Genomic DNA, 18,951 nt, shown 5'->3' with positions numbered 1-18,951 from the left:
GAGCCTGTCTTGTGTATTCTTGCCACAGAAATAATACTCATTTGTTTATTTATTTCTACTTTTTCACATATGAAGATGTTAGCATTTTTAGCAACTGGTTTTTGTTGAGCAAAGATGCCCATATCTTAAGGGCCAGCAAGTCTTCCATAAAAATGCTTTTAAGTGAGTAATGATCATCCATTCAGCATTAATCCATTTAAAATTAATGCACTGTTTTTCTGTAAATCACAGTGGCAGGGTACAGGGGAAGTACATTTTCTCTTTCTCTGCAGTTTTTGTATCTTAACATTTTTCTGAGTGTAATAAAATGCCTGGAATGTGTTTGATATAGGAGGGAATATGGGACATGCACTATAAGCATGTATGCTGAGGAATCAAAGAGTGAAATGCACGCTTCATAGCTGATTTTTGGGGTGGGAGGTGTGCAAGAAGAAAAGCACTAACTGAAAATGACTTCACTTTGGATGCAAGTAGGAAATCAGTTTAGCAAAGAGATTCCTATCACATTTTGAGACTCACTCCATTGAATGCAAGGAATTAGCAAGTTTTGATTACCAGCAGAGATAAGGAAGTGGCAGAAAAGCCAGCCCAAACTTGGAGTACAAAAGCAGAGAAATGTATAGAACAAACTAATGTATAGAACAAACTAATGGGTGCTGCCTGTGTGGAGTTGTCATCCAAACGGGGAATCAATTATTGAACTCGTTCTGTATGATTTAAACAGAGGTGAAGTTCTGACAAGTTTTACTCATCACAAATTCTTTGCTTTCTGCTTCTTAACCTGTCCTGTGGTAGGACATTCTATAAAGATGTATCAAGGCCATGTGCATATGAGGAAATGGCTGAATGTAATGGCACTCACTAATTACTAGTTCCTAGCTAATTACCCAGTGGAAGTCACATCTTTCCCCTGTTTCAAGCTCAGTGTTTGCACTGAAGATGCCATCAATTGCTTAGCAACACTGAATTCTGCATTTTAAGGATAATGATCTTTGCATTATTAGATTTTCAGAGAACTGTGTTTCTCTTTTTAGTTAAAGTGAACTCTGAATCAGCCTTTAAGAGCCTGTGCCTTCCCTTGTGAGGCATAGCAAGGCAGTATTGTCCTTGCACCAATTTACAAAGTCAGTCTCTGATCTGTTTGTTACTTTTGGATACTGTGAACAGGTCTTTTCTTTTTTTTTCTTCCACACGGTTTTTGGAACTGGATTTTCTACTGCATTGAGGAGGATGGGACCAGGTGAATGGGTTTGCTATGCACAGAAAATCATACCTAAGGTTTTACAGTGGCTAATATTTTTGAAATATTGTTTATACAGTGAGAGGAAAAATATTTCCAAATCATTTGGGATTAATCTCAGTAACATTTGGGGCAATAAGTCTTAGTTCCTTTCATATTTGCTAGTAAGGTCAAAGATGCTAACAATTACACTAAGTTGTGGCTGACTTCATTGGGCCATTAGAAGGATACAGTAGGAAGTGCAAACAAATGCCATAAGGTTTAGGGGGCTTATTTGTACCTGGTGAAGCTCTGACTCCTGTGTGGCTGTTCCTTTTGTACTGCCAGTGTTGTGATGGTGGAATGGAAACTTGGTTCTGCAAAATAGCTGCTGCTTCTGTGCTCAGCCTGCTTACCTGCACAGTCCTTTATGGATTGATGAGTATGACTCAGACCAAGGGTGTTTTGTAAAAGAGGAACTGTACTAATGCAGCTGCACAGAAAATCCTGGCCATGGTTATTGCTGCCAGGAGGCTGGTGATAAGGGTAGCAGTGCAGGGTTAATGGATATTGCTCTCTCATCAGATAACTACTGCAGAGGGACCAGGCAGGCAGGGAAGGCAAAATCAAGTGATAAAAAACACACTGTGGCTTCATTTCTGGTGCTGTGAGTGTTATGGGCAGCCTGGACTCCTGGCTTTTGAAAGAGGGGTGCACACTCTATGAAGAGGTTGTGTGAGAAGTTGTGATTTTGTTACTGGGCACTGCTGCAGTGATGATCTGTCATTTTCAGGAAGGGTTTCAGTGCTTTAATCTGGAGTCTGTTTCCTCAAATTCCTGTGAAGATGCTGAATGATGTCTGAGTAGTGTCTGGTCCTTGGTTTTTCTTTTCATCATTCCTGTTTTGTTCTTACATCCTGTGCAGTTAAGCTCATTTCTTGTGCCTTGCAGCTCATGACAGCCTTTTCCCTTCAATGAAGGAAATAACAATCAAACCAAAATGTTTTAACAGGAGTTTTCTGTCCCACAAGGCAGCCTGGCACATTCTTAATTATCAAGTTGGGATACTGGATAGAACTAAACTCTTTTATATTATACATTTCCTTGTACCCTTTTGTGTGGTGACACATGTGGATGAAAAAATATGATGTTTCATGTGTTGGTCAGAAATAAAGCTTGTGGAAAGAAAGTGGAAAAACCTGCACACTGTTGGTGGTAAGAGCAGGAGATCCATTAGAGTTTCCAGCAGAGCTGTTTGCTCTGCTTCTGTCTCTTGCTCTGTATTTTTCACTTCAAAACCAGCTTGCTAAACACATGGAAAAAAAAAAAGAAACACTGGAGTTGAACACATTTTGATACTGCTTTAAATGGAGGCATGTTTTGAAGTGTCTAAACCCAGTAACCCCAGAGCATTGTTTGTGGCAGTCTGTCCAGGAGATTTCTCTCAGAGGATTTAGAGGTATTAATGGTGGAATGTCTTACAATCTCAGTTCAAGAACTTAAGCCTTTAAGAAATTCTCCAGCCCTGCTGACATTGAAAAGGTTAACTATAAATGTTTGTTCTTTTGTTTGATGGCAGTGTCTGAGCTGAGCAGGGACAGTGCTCTGTGCTTCAGGGCACTCAGGCACTGGGTTTGAGGCTTCTGCTGTGCCAGCAGAAATCTGCATCCAAGATGAAGCAGAGGTGTTTTCCTTCTCTTGGAACTCATTAAATGCACTTTACAGAAGCACTTGTCTGTTCCCTTCACCTCAGTTTTCTCAGAGTTAGGAATGCAAATGAACATTCCCAGGCTTTGGGCTTTTGAACTACACCCTTTTCCAGTTTCCTTTTTGATTTCTTGAATGATAAACACATATTTAATAGTTTGTTCTCCACATCAGGTTAATTCTAAACATTTACAGAAGGAAAGCAGGAATAGAAGCCTCTGTTTCCTCATACCTGTCAGCATTGTCTGACTGGAAAATAAGCAGCCCCTTATGTGGTTAGTGGTTCTAAAAGGCTTTTATTAATGCTTCAAAGCAGATCCATTTGATAAATATACCTTATGTCATTCTGTTGTGCATTTGTGTGGAAACCAGAATGAAGCAGGATGTTTTTAGGAGTCTCAGCATCTGGTAACTGTTTGTAAATATTTGATTCATGCTTCTCTACCTCAAGCAGGTTTTGTTCTAGCAACCACTGAAGTGAAAGGTAGCGTTTGCATTGATCCATTGAATATGGGATCAGGGCAATATTTTAAAAAATCAGAAATTTCTTCTACCCCAGGGAGAAATTCTTACTGTATTAGATAAAAAAGAGAGCTGAGGAAAATGTTTTTAACAATACATTTTCAACTAAATTTATTCTCCACAAACCAATGAAACAATTCTTCAGTTAACCCACTTGAAAACAACTGTGACATTTTGCATGAGCTCCTAAGATGGCTCTGGTTTACATTATACATTCACATTATCAGACTTCCCAATGGGGTTGGTTGTTTATGACCAGAACCATTAATGTGTGTGGTTATGTGGTTGGCAAAATGTGAGCCTGGTGCCTGGAAGAAGCAGCAGGAGCACACTGGTGGCATGAGGTGCAGAGAAAACCCCTTCTCTAGGCACCTGGGTAGATTCTGCCTCCTCTCACACTGTGATGATGATGATGATGATGATGATGATGTGCTGTAACTGAATCAGGAAAAGCAACTGATGGGGAAAAGGGAATGGTTTATTACTGCTGTGCTGGGTCATGGGATTTCTTTCACCTACTGACAGGACTGCTGGACTTGCTATGTGACTTCTCTGAGGGAAGTGGCAAGCTAGAATTACCTTCAACCCAGTAGAATGTGCTGGATTGTGATAAAGAGAGTTTTGTAATGAGCTGGGGAGGCAAAAGGATCAATATTGTCTTCATCAGCATTGTGTGACATAGTGAGAACGTGGGGATTTACAGCTGGGAAGCACCTGGACCCCTTCAGAGCCCGTGCTCCTCTTTGTGCTCCCTCTGTGCACTCACACAGCTGTGCCTTGTCCTGGTGGGGTTGGTTTAGGACACACTGCACTGCTCACAGCCAGATCTGTGACAGGCTTTGCAGAGGAGCCCACTGAGAGCTGCTGTGCAGCCCCTGGGACTGCCAGAGGACCCAGCTGCACTCTGAGGCACTGCCCAGGTCCAGGGAGGGCTCTGGTGAAGGTGGACTGTTCTTAACCAGAGATATAAACCAACCCAGCCCTGCAGACTGTGAGTTCCTCATGGATTTCTAAGAAGCAGCACTGCTGCAGCTGAGCTGGGGAGAGATATGGCTGAATAGGTTTGCTGCTTCTGCTGTGCTCAACCTCTGTTCCTGGTCATACTTTATTGCTTTTCTAGTCCAGTCTCATTTAGAGATGTATTGAAACAACTTTTCACTTGGGGAACTGAAAAGGGAACTGAAAGAATTACGGTCTGTAGCAGAACAAAAGGAGAAGCCAGTTATGCTGACAAAATAGAAATTTCACTGATTTTGTCGGTTGCAGGACACTGACCTGTGGTAACACAAGTGTGGGACAAATGTGCCTCTTGCTGAGCTCTGAAAATACCCAGTCAAGCAGCAAGCACATGGTAAAAGTGGGTGAAAATAGGTCTGCACAAAGGCAGGCTGCTGCCCAACTGCCTTGTGCTCTGGTTCTTCCTCTAATGACTTCAAAAAGAAGTCACAGTTATTGATTTTTCTTCATAGTTAAAAATACCCCAGCCCCTGACAGTCAATTGTGGCAATAGTTCCACCTCCAGAGTGCATTTTTCTCATCCTGTTCCCTCCTTCCTTCTTCTGCTCATCTGGGAACAGCCCTGCAGCCCTGCCTGAGGAGTCATAGCAGAGAGAGAACTGTTTGGGAATAGCCACAAGATGCCAGAGTTTCTGGACAGAAACCCTTGGAAATTCCAGTGTCCTAATTTCTCTTATATTGACATGGGGAGTCTTGGTCCATCCATGTGAAGTGAAAAAATGTTTAATTTCTAACTAATGAGTTTCTCCTGCCACCATCATCCATATAAGATCTGATGTCCCATTGCAAACAGAACAGAGATTTTTGTTTTCTAGCCAAGATTTGGAAAGTTCTCATCCAAAACCCAAAAATCTGTGTACTGTGAGAGAGTGGTCGTTTTCCTCTTTTCTCACTCCCACCCAACTCGTGTCAGACCTTTTCAGTGCTTTCATGTAATCCCACTTTATCTGTGTTTTGCCTGGGACTGTGGTAAGATTCCTCCTCCTCCTCACATTGCCTACAAGCCTGTACAAGTTAATAACCTGCACCTCTCAAATTGCAAAATAGAACAAGAAGTCCAGCAGTTGCCCTGCTATTAAAAAAACCCCAGCAGAAGAAAAGACAGATCCTCTGGTGTCAGCACCCTTCATACTCAAGAAAGGCAAACTCAGGAGAGGCTCTGATCAGTGTGTGTTGTTCTCTATCCTCTTTCATTGACTGTTACTACGTGGTTGACTTTAGAGTTGCTTTGACATGCCTGGGACTGGGGCCAAAATGGAATTAATCAGAAAAGACTAGAACCATGCATAATGGGCTTCTTGTCAAACCACTTTCTGCTAAACTCAGCAGAACCTGAGCATGACAGAGAACAGGGAGGGCTAAATGGGAAGGAAATTGCTAGCACAGATGTTTAATGTGTGGCTGCAAACAGCAGCCTCCTCCTCCCTTTTGTGTAGCTCTGACCATAAAGAATACTCATGTGTGCATCATCCAGGAGCATCTCAGCCTTGAGTGATGCTGGACCTGGGAAGTGTGGTGATAGAGCAATACTGTAAGTTGTAATTGCTCCATTTTTGTTTGAATAAAACCTATTGATCCAGGGAAAAGCATATGCCAAACCTCAAGAGAAAAGATAGAGTTGGCTTTAAATAATTTAGAACATTCAACACTTTCTTTTTCTCTTTCAAGTAATGGGGTCAAATTCATTCCTGATCTGCCTCCAATAATTTGAAGAGAATTAAACCATTACTGTCATTTATTATTTGTGTGATTGGCACCATGCAAGACACATCAGGAATGAATGTAGTCCATTATGTTTTTGGATATAAGTTCTGTCTTTGGATTCCAGTGCCTCAACTTAAGCACTCACTACAATATCACCTACAGAATAATGGTTTTAGCATCCTGAGAAATAACCTTGGTATGTCCTCAGGGCTTAATTTTAAGGGACCTGAGCTTGCACTCATAGGCTGTAGTTGAAAATTACAGTGACAGTCCCCTGACAATGTGAAAACTATTTTCTGGAGCAATTTTTGATCAACAGAGGATTTCTTAATTAACTCCTTATTTAGCAAGTCATGCTGCAGCACATCAGCATATGCTGAGGTTTGTTGGTCAGAGGGCATTGCTGGCTATTTTCCCCTTCTACCTTTTATGCCCTCTCATGAATATGGAGAATCGAATAGGTTTTGGTATTATGGACATGTCTGTCCTTAATAAAAGACTTGCTGCAGTCTGCAAATCTGATACCATCCATTGCAGTCCTCTGCAGTCCTCTGAATTCTGGCAGAAGCCTCACTGCTCCACATCCCCTCACATTTATACACCCTCAGGTAGGTAACATTGAGTGCAGGAGTCTGAGTTTCCTCACCTTACCAGGTAAACAAACAGTGTATTTTCTGGATTTCTGATGTTGTTTGCCCAAAATGTTGATGAATGTATAAAATAACTTTCCACCAGTTTGCAGCATTAAATGTTGTTCCACAGAGATCATCTCTAGCCACAGGCCTTGGTGTGCAGACAAGTTTATTGCACAGGCACCCCCTGCGTGCCCATTTGAAAGTTTCTTTAAATTGATAGGATGATTTGGCAAGTCACAAAAATTGGCTATATCCATCTAGGCTTTTCTGACAAAATTAGCCAGATGCAGATGTTTTCTAGCGTGTTTTACTGCCACTAACAGCATTGTCCTGGGCTTTTGTTTCTACAGCCAAAACACCCCAACCCGGACTGGCGCTACTCTGCATCCCTGAGGGCAGGAATGCAAAGGTATGTGTGCTGTTTCTCCAGAGAAGGGGAATTGTGTCCTTTTCCTCTGTGAAAAGGACAAAGTTTCTTCTGATGCCCTAGACTGATGATAACTGTGCTGAGATGGAAAGCACCTGAGTTCTGCTGCTGTCACTTCCAATCTCTGTGTGCTACAAATTCAGTCTGACTTGCATCTTATGCTGTAGAGCTGTGCTGTTCTTTCTTTTTACCTTCTGCTTTTCTATCCATTGACTGTCAAGGCATAATTGTTCCAATTATTGAATCATTTAATTGTCATTATATACTTTTTGTTTATTTTAAAGCTCCCTGTAATCATCAGTGCTGATGTTTCAATAGTCAGTCTGTATTTCCATCTTCTTGTTTCTCATTACCATAAAAGTAGCTGTTCCTGCAGCAGGTTTATTAACCACATGCTGCAATCAAGAAGATTAATGCAGTTGAAAGGACTTTTTGAAGATATGAGATGGATTTTCAAAGAAGGAAAAGTGAAGCTTTTGTCCAAATCTCTTTAGACATCTTTGAAAATCCACTGCCTAATACCACAAGTAGTTTCTGCTATAATTTTCTGTAGAGCCTAAATCAAACAGTATTTTTGCTCTCCCTGAGCAGATTAGAAAACTGGTTCTATGTTCAGGTGTAAGCTGATGTGATTAATAAGATTCCTGCACAGGTGTAGCTGCAGTTCTGAGGCTGCAGCCATTCCCAGTGGCATCACAAAGTGCAGCATTGCATGGGTTTCTCAGAATTGTTGGTGCAGTGGTGCTGTACCTTTAGCCAAGAGTTTTTATGAGACTGAAGTCCTAAATTGAGAGTCACACTGTGCTTCATGTGGGTGAGGACACAGTGACTCCTCTGAGATGCTGTGTAAAAAGGAATCTCAAGGGCTAAAACCAAAGGAAGACAGAGCAAGCTTGACTTTGTGGCCTACAGGGCAAGCTCTTTCTTTTATAGTCCTGCTGTGACTTTCATTTTTTTGTAATCCATAAGTGCAAAATCAATGAACAGTCTGGGGAGCAGGATCCTGAAGATGGAATTCTGCCTACCTGAGCACTTTATCTGCTGGTCCTGAGTCAGGCATGCTCTTGTTGATCCACATTCCTTTCTATACAAAGTACAAGATCTTATCTGAAGCTACTTGAACAATTAATGAAAAGTAAGAACTTATTTTAATCCCACAAGACTAATGGGGCCCTTCTGGGAAATTGTACATGTTCCTCTGCTCTCTCACATCAGCAGCCCCTGTCCTTACCTGAAATTTCAGGTTCTGAGCCTGTGTGCCCTGCCCAGTTGATGGTTTTCATAAAATGCTGATTTTTTCATAAAACTTGTAGAAATTTGGTGCCCTTGATGTCTGCCACATTTGGATGAAGCTGTCCCTTAAATTCAGCTGGAAGTATGAAAGGGAGTGTGAAGTCCATGAGCAGAGACAGGGACACAGTCACAGAATCCTGTTTCTCTTAAGGAACAGCATATAAACATCATGCTTGGTTTTGTATTAAAAATAGCAGATTTTTTCTTTTCCTTCCATGTAAGGTGTAAATTGGTGCTTTTGATGCCCAGTGCTCATGATGTGACACTGCAAAATTTGCTGTATTAGTTTTTGCATTTGAGAAAATGCATTTCTCTTCCTGAATTGCTCACAAGAAATGTGCAGTAACCCAGGAAGGTGGGATTTGTTAAAATGGCATAATTACACAAGCTCAGAACTAACTCCACCAACTTTTTAATCATTTGCCTAATGTTGCTACATCCTAATAGCAAAGATGTGTCACTTCCTTATTAGGGCCTCCCAGTCAATGAGAGCAAAGTGTCCTGCAGGTGTGTTTGTTTTATAAGTTATTTTCCACTACTGGGTTTTAGTAAATAATCAAAAGTATTTTTTGCAAGTCAAAGCAGATGCTTCTCATGCTGCTAGCATCATGCAGTACTGTAGGAGTAGCTGCACAGTGGTAAATAGTTATGAACTTTAAAGAGTAGCAGGAAAGGGAAGTGCTGTGAAGTCCAGGGCAGAAAGGAACTGGATAACCCAGGTGTGATATCTGCTTCCAGTGCTGTGCATATGGAGGAGGCAGGAGTCCTGCGTGGAGGAGCAGCAGGGCCTGACCAGCAGTGGCCAACAGTCTCCAGTGCTACTGCAGGTAAGGATGTGAAATCCAGAATATTTGTCAAGAACTGATGTTAACTGCAGTAGACCTCCTAATGCTGCTGGTTACTTTTTCCTCTGTTTTATATCTCTGAGTGAAGATCCTCAGATGAGCTCAGCTGGTCAGAGCATGGTGCTAATAACCCCAAAGCTGTGGGTTCAGCCCCTGTCTGAATTCCCATTCCCTGAGGAGTTGGACTCAATATCCTTGTGGGTACCTTCCAACTCAGAATATTCTGTGATCTGGATATAAAGTTCCTGTAAATTATTATGTGGAATTGAAATAGAGTGGAACAATAAAGCAAAAAATACATCTTTTTCTTTACTCAGTCTCAAATGAGCCCTGGAGATAAGAGTCCCTGATCCCAGCTCTCACCCTGCTTTTGGAGGTTACTGGTTTGTGTAATGGAATAAAGGAATAAGGGTTCAGTTCTGATGTGTGTATTCAGGTGTGTGTATTCCAGAGCTGGTTTGCCCTCCATTTCAAAAGAACAGTAAAACTGGGGTAGGAGCTTATCAGTTTTCCCTTTGTTATTTTTATAAAGCCAGTAAGTCTCTTTGAATATCTGTTCTCATTTTACTTTTCTGTGGTGAAATCAGACCTAAATTTTTGCTAGCTGTTTTCATTCACTCATACATGATGATGGAAACTAAAATTTATTTGTCAAAATAAATGGCAAAAAGCATGGTTTAGAATGGAGCTTCATTTACTCTGTCACTGACTGATGACCTCGCAGCAAGTCAATAAGAATTGGCAGAAGGGTCTCATGGAGTTTAGAAAAAAAATCACCTGGATGTTTTGTAGTGCAGACAAAAAAAAATACTCTCACTTTTGATTTTGGAATAGGAATAATATAAAGATATAGAGGAGCAGTCAGTCCCTGTTTTCAGCCATTTTTAGCCAAACTAAACTGTAAACTCAGTGGATGCCCTGTGTAGGGTGGTGAGCCCTGTATGGCAGCTCTGTGAGCACTGTCAGTCAGGAACTGACATGAGGAGTGATGCCCATGTCACAGAGGCAGCTCAAATGCTGGGCAGTGGGGTCTCCAGCAGGAAAAATGATAATTACTTCATTTAACCTTTTTGGTGCAAAAGTTTCTTTCTATTTTAATGGGAATTTCACCTGGATAAAGAGCTGAGGAACAACCTGAGGGTTTGCAATCACAATTACAACATCCACAAATTAATGGTGCCCAGCAAAACCTGCAAAGGTCTTGCAGAAGGGCTGTTTGCAGAAACAGATTTGGGAATTAATTTAATATCTCATGGAGCTCGAGGCTATGATCAGCTGGGGTTTGTGTGCCTTCCTTCTGCTGCAGGCTTTGCAGGAACACACAGCCTTTGCAGAATATGAAGGGTGTGTGACTGTTGAGCTTGCATTTGAAAATGTCACCACAAGAACACTCCAACCTTTGCAAAGGCTTCCCTCAGGCTTTGGCTGCACTGATCATCCTTGACTGAGCACTCAGTGCTTTGCCTCATACCCATTTCAGCATGGATACAAACATTCTGAATGTTTGTGTAACCAGATGTTTGTATCACCAGATGTTTCCATGCTGGTGCTGCCAATTCCCAAAAGCACCAGAATCTAAGTGCAAAGGTTCTGTCATCTGAGGAGGTCCAGGGGCATTTGGGTCCCAGAGCCCTGTTCCCCTGTCTGGAGTCCTGCTTGCTATTCTGTTTTGGGTCTTACCATTTTGGACTTGCTTTGGGAACCTGCACATCTCTTTGTTTGAGCAGCAGTAACCCTTGGCTCTTATTTCTGCTTCCTCCCCTGACTTGTGAGGCACTTGTGCAATGAAGGCATCCCAGCACAAAGAAGGTTATTTTAGTTTGTCTGTCCTCTCCCAAGGGAGTAGTGACCCTGATATTACATTAATTAGACTTTTTTCTTTTTTTGCTGTGGGTTTCAGATAATATTCTTCTCCTGTCTTTGTAACCAAAGCTTTAGATGTCCCTGATCCTTAACAGCAAACGGGTGTTTCATGGAGAAATCTCAGGATTAAAGGTTGTGTTAGCTTTTGTAGCCTCAGTACATCACATATTTAGCAAATTATTACCACTGCTTTAGGATCCTGCCTGCAGTTTCCCACACATATCTCTTTCAGTGCTTCTTTCCTTTTGTGGTTTAGGTTCAAGACCTGTAATAACAAGTCAAGTGTTAAATCAGTAAATCCTTAATTCCTAATATATGGCTGAACTCCAACATCATCACACATTTTCCAGCAAATATGTGTTGCCCAAGCAAAACCTGGTCCTTATTTGACTGACAGCATTCCTGTTGACTTTACTGAATATTTCATCCATGCAAAGAACAGTGAATCTGTCATTTTTAAAATTGTGTTTGCATCTTCTCAGGCACCAGTCCAACCCATTGCAGGTTTGCAGCTGGGAGACTTCTGGGTGAGGTGGGACAAGAAGGTTCAAACTCCCTCTGGCTTTGAGTTTAGCTCTGTGGGGCATCTTGTTAGTCCCTCACATGCTATAGAGTGAGATCAGGGAATGAAGACACATTTCTGGTTTCTGCTCCATGTCCTTTGGCAGTTTTGGCAATTCTATCAGACTTTAGATGACCACTAATGTGAATGAACTCTGTTTTTTTTGATAACTAACTCAGAATAAATGGAGCTTGATTGGCAAAAGTGGTGAGAGCTCATAACAGAAACTGATGAACAGAAATTTTGCTCTAGATATAAAACACTGAAGATTTCTGAATAAACCAGACTTATGAATAATTCAGAGCCTAGAGTTAGCAGGCATTAGACAAATCTATGTATATTTTCCTGTGCTGCTGGTTCTAATCTACAAAACAGAGCTGGTGTAATGCAAATGCTTCAAAATGCATTTTTGCTAGACAAAACCAGTCTAAAGATGCTTTCATAGCACATGTAAGACTCAGGAGAACAATAAGGATTTGTGATGAAAAACAGTCATGAGAAATTTCAACTCCTGTATTCAATGTAGACTTGATATGTGTGCAGTAAATCAGGCACTGGGCCACACACTATATGTAGAGAGGGGAAAATAAAAGATTCCATTCAGACAGCTCTGTAAAAGAGGAAAGGATTTAATGATAAAACCTGCATCTGAAATCTGTGTGTGTGTAGGTGAAGCTGTGGGTGAATTACTGGCATCTCTGAAGTCCATGTCAATAGCCCACAGACTTTCAGGAAATTAGGATTTCAGTGTCTGCCCTCATAAATATGCACAAGAGACATAATTAAGATTGCCTAGGCAAATGCCATCCTAAAATACACTAATTTTGTACTTCTGATTTTGCTGTGGTAACATTCTCCTAAATATATCTGCTATTTCTTTTCCTTTTCTCAGGGAATTACTGGGGAGGAGAGGTGGTAACACTGTTTTACAAAGCTCCAACAGGTCAATGTCCTTCCTGTGCTGGGGCCCCAGAGCTGGATGCAGTGCAATTATTTCAACCTGTCTGCGCTGCCTGGGCTCTCCCAAGGACAGAAGGACATCAGACAGACCATCATGGACTGGTTGGGAACACTGCAGGAAGAAATTGTTCCCTGTGAGGGTGGGCAGGCCCTGGCACAGGGTGCCAAGAGCAGCTGTGGCTGCCCCTGGATCCCTGGAAGTGTCTGAGGCCAGGCTGGACAGGGCTTGGAGCAGCCTGGGATGGTGGAAGGTGTCCCATGGCAGGGGGGTGGAAGAAAATTATAAATAAGATCCCTTTTTACAGAGCTCTTTGCATCTCATGACCCTAAATCTCTATCTTTCAGCATTTGTCCTCTCAAATTTATGTGTCTCACAACTGTCTCTCAACTTTCCTGGTTTCATTCCATTTTTCTGCTGTTCCTTACTTCCTTCCTGTGACCTTCTCACACATGCCATGCTAGCTGGGGGTATTCCTTGTCCATATAGTCCTAGGCTGCCCTGGGTTTACACTGGGAACTAGAGTTTCTCTGGAATAAATTTGTATTGCTCTCAGAGGAGGGTTCCTGCTGCAATCACCTGGAATACAGACAAGGTCCATTGATGGGGCATGATATGCAGAATAAGTCAGGAATTCAGAAAACTAAATGTGAACCAACTGTGAATATGTCAAATAAGCAAAATTTCCTGAAAAGTAAAGTCAGTCTTCCTAGTGAGTTTTGTGCTGCTGGTTTGGGGCAGGGTGTTGTGAACAGAACAACTGTGGGAAAAATGTGAAGAAAAGACAGGGGATCTTGTGTGGATTTTAAGAAAAAATGCCCAAAAATGCCTTGATAGGGAAAGAAATCATTATAATTACCCACTGTTAGTTGTGGTATTCCCAATTCTCTGTTTCACAGACTAATTTGGGTGCCAAGCAAGTAAATCCAACCTGAATAAGAATATTATATCTGAAAGAGATACTTCATTCCAATGAAACTGTGAGAAGGGCCAGGATGAGATACAGGATGATAGTGCCAGGAGAAGAGATCTGAACAGAGAAACCTAAGGGCATGAGAGGGGACACTATAATTTAATGAAGAGATGGGACCACACTTGGGCTAAAAATTATTTGTTGCTCAGACAAACATCAGTCTCAGAGGCTTTGAGATTTAAGAGAGCAAGCAGTTGGGCATAGCTCAAATGGTCACAAGACAATATAGAACTTTCTAATCCAATGGACAGTTGCCACAAAGTTTATTTTGCTTTTCTAACCTATCCCCTTTGCTTAATTTTGCTGCATTGTGGGTACTTTTATCCATTGCCTTCTGTCTCACATGCACACAAATGCTTCTATTATAACCTCTAAACTCTTACCTTACTCTATAGAACCACACCCCTACATTATAAACCCTTCACCATCTTATTAATACAGTTTTTTACTTCCTTAAGGCATATTCTTACTTACAACTATAGAAACATAAGTTTATCATTCTTCTGCTTAATGTCTGTATATTGTATTTTTACATCAATCCAAGCTTCTTCCAAGGATCAAATCCTTCAGTGTTTGTGGAAGTTTCTATCTTTCCATTTCTCACATCACACCAGTAAAAATCTTGCACAGAAAGGTGAGCACAGAGGATCTGGTAGAGAGAAACAATTGGAAGAGATGCTAGAAGGTCTGCAGGAGGCTGATTCCAAGGGAACAGCAGTGTTGATTTTTAAGTGACTACTGAGCACAGGTCACTGGAAAGAAGATTGGCACCCTGGGCTTGGGTAATAGGTTGTGATAGAGCTGCACTGCAGTTGTTCTTTTCATGGAATAACCATTTGACATTGCCTGCATCTGGAACAGCAGCACAGAAGGAATGGAAAGTGTTTTTGAGGGGATTGAGTCTCACTGTTAGAACAGACACTGGTCTTGAAATCAGGCAGGCATCACAGGAGAAGCTGTTAAGGGCCCCACAGGAGAATCACAAAGCTCTTGGCCACTGAATTAGTCTTCTAAAAATCCAGTTTAAAGAGAAAGAACCTAAGAAAATAACTCACAGAGTGATGAGACCTAAGTTGTAACCTATTTTGTATGATACAGCTTTACACTGTGCCTGTAAGTAGAGGACAATTTCTTCCTGAGATGTCAGTGAATTTCTGATCTCCTTCTTCAAATGTCCTTCCTCATCTAGAGAAATAGGGTGTGATCAAGACTCATCAAGTAGTCACTGCAAAGAATTTGCAGGGGCTGAAAGTGCTGTTTCTTTGAGACTGTTAAAGGTTAATTTACAAATAACAGCACTGCTCTGGCTTGCTTTAGCAGTTCATTGATTAAAGCTATAAAAGCTAATTACTAATTAGCAACCGTAATACAAAACCAGGTTCTCGGTTTGTTGCAGAATGCTGCAGCTGTTTAAAATGGAAGGAACTAGAAAATGCAGCTGTGCTAGAGTCTCTCTCTGTTTTTTAAATTAATAGCCAGTTTTCTATGGAATTTCATAATTTCAACCTTCAAAACCAGGAATACATAGAAAGCCAAATATCAGCCCTAAAATTCATATCTTTAGTGGTCTAAGAAACACTGTGATAATATATGGAATATTTTAAAGAATAGAGCGGGGGGAATACAGAACAGCCTAGTTATTTATGTCTCTCATGAAAATTAGTCTTCAAATCAGTGAATTAATAAATTCCCAAAATGTAGGTCCTAAGTAGTTCCTAAGAATTTGTAGGAGAGTATCACAGAGATTTGGTTCACAGCCTCTTGAATCATGGAAAAAATCATGCCCTTAAAGCACACTCTAGTAATTCTTTGAAGCTGCAGTATCTATCAGCTCAGTGGTCTGGGGAAGGAAATCATGCCAGCTTATTTGTGTGGATGCAGTGCCCTGCCTAAACTGAAATAGAAATAATCTGCAAGGGCCATATAAGGCTAAATCCCTTTCTTTTATTTTACTTTTAGATTTTGCTCATTGAATTCTCGAGTCAATTCCAGCCACTTGCTGAGACCCTCAACATGATGTACAGTTCTCAGTTTTGTCCCTGCTCCCAGAACACTTTATTTCCAGGACATTCCCTGCATGCTTCCTGCTTTTTGGCTTTGCACTTCTGTTTATTCCATTTTCCTTTCTTGTTACCTCTCTGGTTTGCCATGTACCTCCCTCTTTCTAATTTTTCTTGTTTTTTCCTTCCATCTAATGACTTTGGTCTCTTCCTGCTCATCTGTCCACTGTCTCCCCTCTGTATTGTTATTTCAGGAATGTTGAAATGTAGGTCACCAGCTTGGCCCCACATCACCTTTTCAATATTTCATACAGAACTAAGAATTTTCAGGGATAAATGCTTCTCATTTTGACAGCCTGATGGAAGCTGGAGAGGACTGAGAATTTCAAATGCTTCTTGGACTGAAGAAAAGCATTTTGAAATCAAAAGGACTTTTTCAAAAGAACATGTCCAAAATACATATTTTTATGACAGATGCAGCTTGACATACTGATCATTATTTTTAAAAAGCTGATGACTGTTATGACCAGGAACTCATCTGCCTCACCCCATCCAAACTGTGGCTGAACCAGCACTTTGGGCTTTCAATATTTGGAGCCAGGACTGAGTAAATTAATAGGTTAGTTTAGATTTCTGTTCAGCTGAATGAGCAAAGAGAGGAGGGGAGGATAGATGATATTATACAGAAACTGCAGTCATGACTTGGCTAAAGTTAAATTTACTTTCTGTTAATTTATTTTCCTCTTAGCTGCAAAACCCTCATGACTGACCTGAAATAGTGTTTGTGATCTTTATCAGGGGCTCCATTATTTTTCAGCAGGGTGTACCAAGTAAATGGGATGACATGGATGAGAGATTTAATACCTTAGTCCTTGAAGGCTCAGTGTAAGGAAAAAAGGATAGGACTCATCAGAATTTGGAAAAGGCTAATGCTGGAAACTTCTAAATTGTGTGATCTCTTTGACTTCATATATGTGAATAAGACTTTGTGTTAATTTTGGCTGTCAAAGAGAATGGTCTTGGAAAAGTTTATGTCTTCAGCTACTGTGGCAAATTCTTGATTTCACCTGCTGCAAATATTTGTGAGAAGAATTTCCCTTTCTCATTAGGCCCAGAATGCATTTGTGCATCTCATCATTTAGTCCAGCCCCTGTGTCTGTGCATCCTTCCTTTGGGATTAGGACCACATTTGTACATTTGTCCCTGACTGGAGCCAGCTGTTGCATTTTCCCAAGTGGAGTTCAAGTCCAATTTCTGACCCCACATGAGGTGATTGTTTCAATGCAGGTTTCCTAAAGGCAGGACTGATGGCTCCAGCTGAGATGTAAATAACCCAGGGGACCTGGAAGATTTCTGAAACCAGGAATTAAATAAGAGTAAAGGAGGAAAAGGCTAGAGGTTTTCTGTGACTGAACAATATGAAGAAAGTCTTCTGAAACTGTGGGCAAAAGCTGCTGCAGCTCCAGACTCCATCATTTTAAGAAGTGATAAAGAGATTTTACGTAAGCAGTTTATCTGGCTATAATTTCTATATTTAGGCACTGGGAGAAAGTTTAATAGCAATAACTCCTTGTCTATTTAATTCATCCTTTTCTGTAATAATCTTTTTGCTTCCTCAAAATGGAAGTTAAATTTGCACTTAAAAAAAAATATTTCTCATAACTGAGCCAAAAAATAAAAGGGGGTGGGGAAAATATAGCATTTGCCAGATGATGTGATTAGTTCTTAAATATCTGGTAGGAAATTATTTTATATATATAATAAAGTCAGATTTTCAAATCTAAGCAACTTTTTCACTCTCTGTTGCTTTAGGCATGTTGGTCTTTGTGATCTTCATAAAAATACCAGTGAGTTTGCCTTGTCTGCCTACTGGAAATATTTTGTAGCTACACAGAAGACATGGATTTTGATTCCTGTCTTTATTATTTTCTCAGCAGTTTCAATAAATAAATAGAAAAATCACTCCCTTGCCGCTGTACTACCTTGGGTTGTGATCTTGTCAGAACTTATAAACTAAACAAGTGTTTATCTGGTCAGTACTTCAGGGAATTGATGGTAATCAAATTGTTTCCACTTGAGCTTACAGCTGCTTTATTTTTTCCCTGTTGTGCCTCGCTTTTGTGTGCATGGTTTGGGGGTTGTTTTTTATTTCTTTCTCTACTGCTGTGGGCTTAATTTTATTCTGTTTAGATTTTTTTGAAAGAAAATATACTCAAGTAAATGTTAAAACAACCCATGATATTTATGATCCCAGATGAGGTTTAACCCTGTTATCTCTTGCAATATACAATTCACTATCTGATAGAAAATAGATGGATAAAAGAAGGGTGTGTCTAAGTAATCCTAAGAATTTCTGGTCTGGAATTTATTTATATTGTGAGTGGTGGAAGAAGAAATGAGGTTGAGGGAGGCCAGACCACTCTGTGATATTGAATCTTCTCTTAATGGATGTCTGCCTGTGTGCAGCACTTTGCTGTACACAAGGGTCATAAATGTATTTTTCATGTGTTTATTTTTGTAACCAGGCATTGCTTCAGCGTCTGTTGTTCGTGCTGTAGGGTGGCAGTGCCTCTCAGGTCAGATGGTGCTGCACAAAGCCCACACAAACAGCACAAGACAAGCCTTGCCTTAAGGAACTTGCCACTGACATGAGCAGGGCAGACAAAGTCTGGGAACACAAGGCAAAGGACATGTTCATTATCCTGCTTTAAAAAGAGGAAAAACAGGAAAATCAAAATGATTCTTATCACAGAGTGCTCTGTGGGGATGGTGGTCAGCATCCACCTGGCCCAAAATGCTCTCAGTGCAGCAGGAGGGAATGAGGAGCTTTGTGAGGCTGTTTTGGGGCTCCCCTTCCCTGCTCCTTCCCTGCTGCTGAGCCATGCAGAGCCCATGAGGTCAGGGCTTCCTGAACACTGCAGTTATTCCTGTTTCCCTGCAGTGCTCACAGGCCCTTTGCCTGTGAAGTCTGACCTTTAGCAGCTCCCAAGCCCTGCTGCTAAAGGGGCAGGCAGAGGCTGCTGCCTGTTCCTCTGGGCCATTGGACAGGGACTTTCCACAAGAGTGACAGGATGGAGGGAATGGCTTCACAATGACAGAGCAGCTTTAGATTAAATTTTAGGAAGAAATTCCTTCCTTTGAGGGTGGTAAGGCCCTGGCACAAGTTGCCCAGGGAAATTGTGGATCCCCATCCTTGGAAGTGTCCAAGGCCAGGTTGGATGGAGCT

General features: G+C 41.1%; 1 protein-coding gene across 8 annotated transcripts in view; it reads left to right on the top strand.

Moving 5' to 3' along the window:
• The window catches only part of LOC139597580 (protocadherin alpha-C2-like), a 154,112-nt gene that overhangs the window by 109,014 nt on the left and 26,147 nt on the right, over window positions 1–18,951 (top strand). For all 8 annotated transcript variants that reach the window (XM_071443027.1, XM_071443026.1, XM_071443028.1 and 5 more), the window contains exons 2-3: window positions 7,155–7,213; window positions 9,263–9,351. In XM_071443027.1, coding sequence (XP_071299128.1) covers window positions 7,155–7,213; window positions 9,263–9,351 — 148 coding nt within the window. The remainder of the gene's footprint in view (window positions 1–7,154; window positions 7,214–9,262; window positions 9,352–18,951) is intronic.

This window comes from Agelaius tricolor, unplaced genomic scaffold (genome assembly GCF_023055355.1).
Source record: "Agelaius tricolor isolate 1412-34295 unplaced genomic scaffold, bAgeTri1.0.p SCAF_18, whole genome shotgun sequence".
Classification (NCBI taxonomy): Eukaryota; Metazoa; Chordata; class Aves; order Passeriformes; family Icteridae; genus Agelaius; species Agelaius tricolor.
Note: the sequence above shows the minus strand (reverse complement) of the source record. Positions and strands in the feature narration are given on the sequence as shown.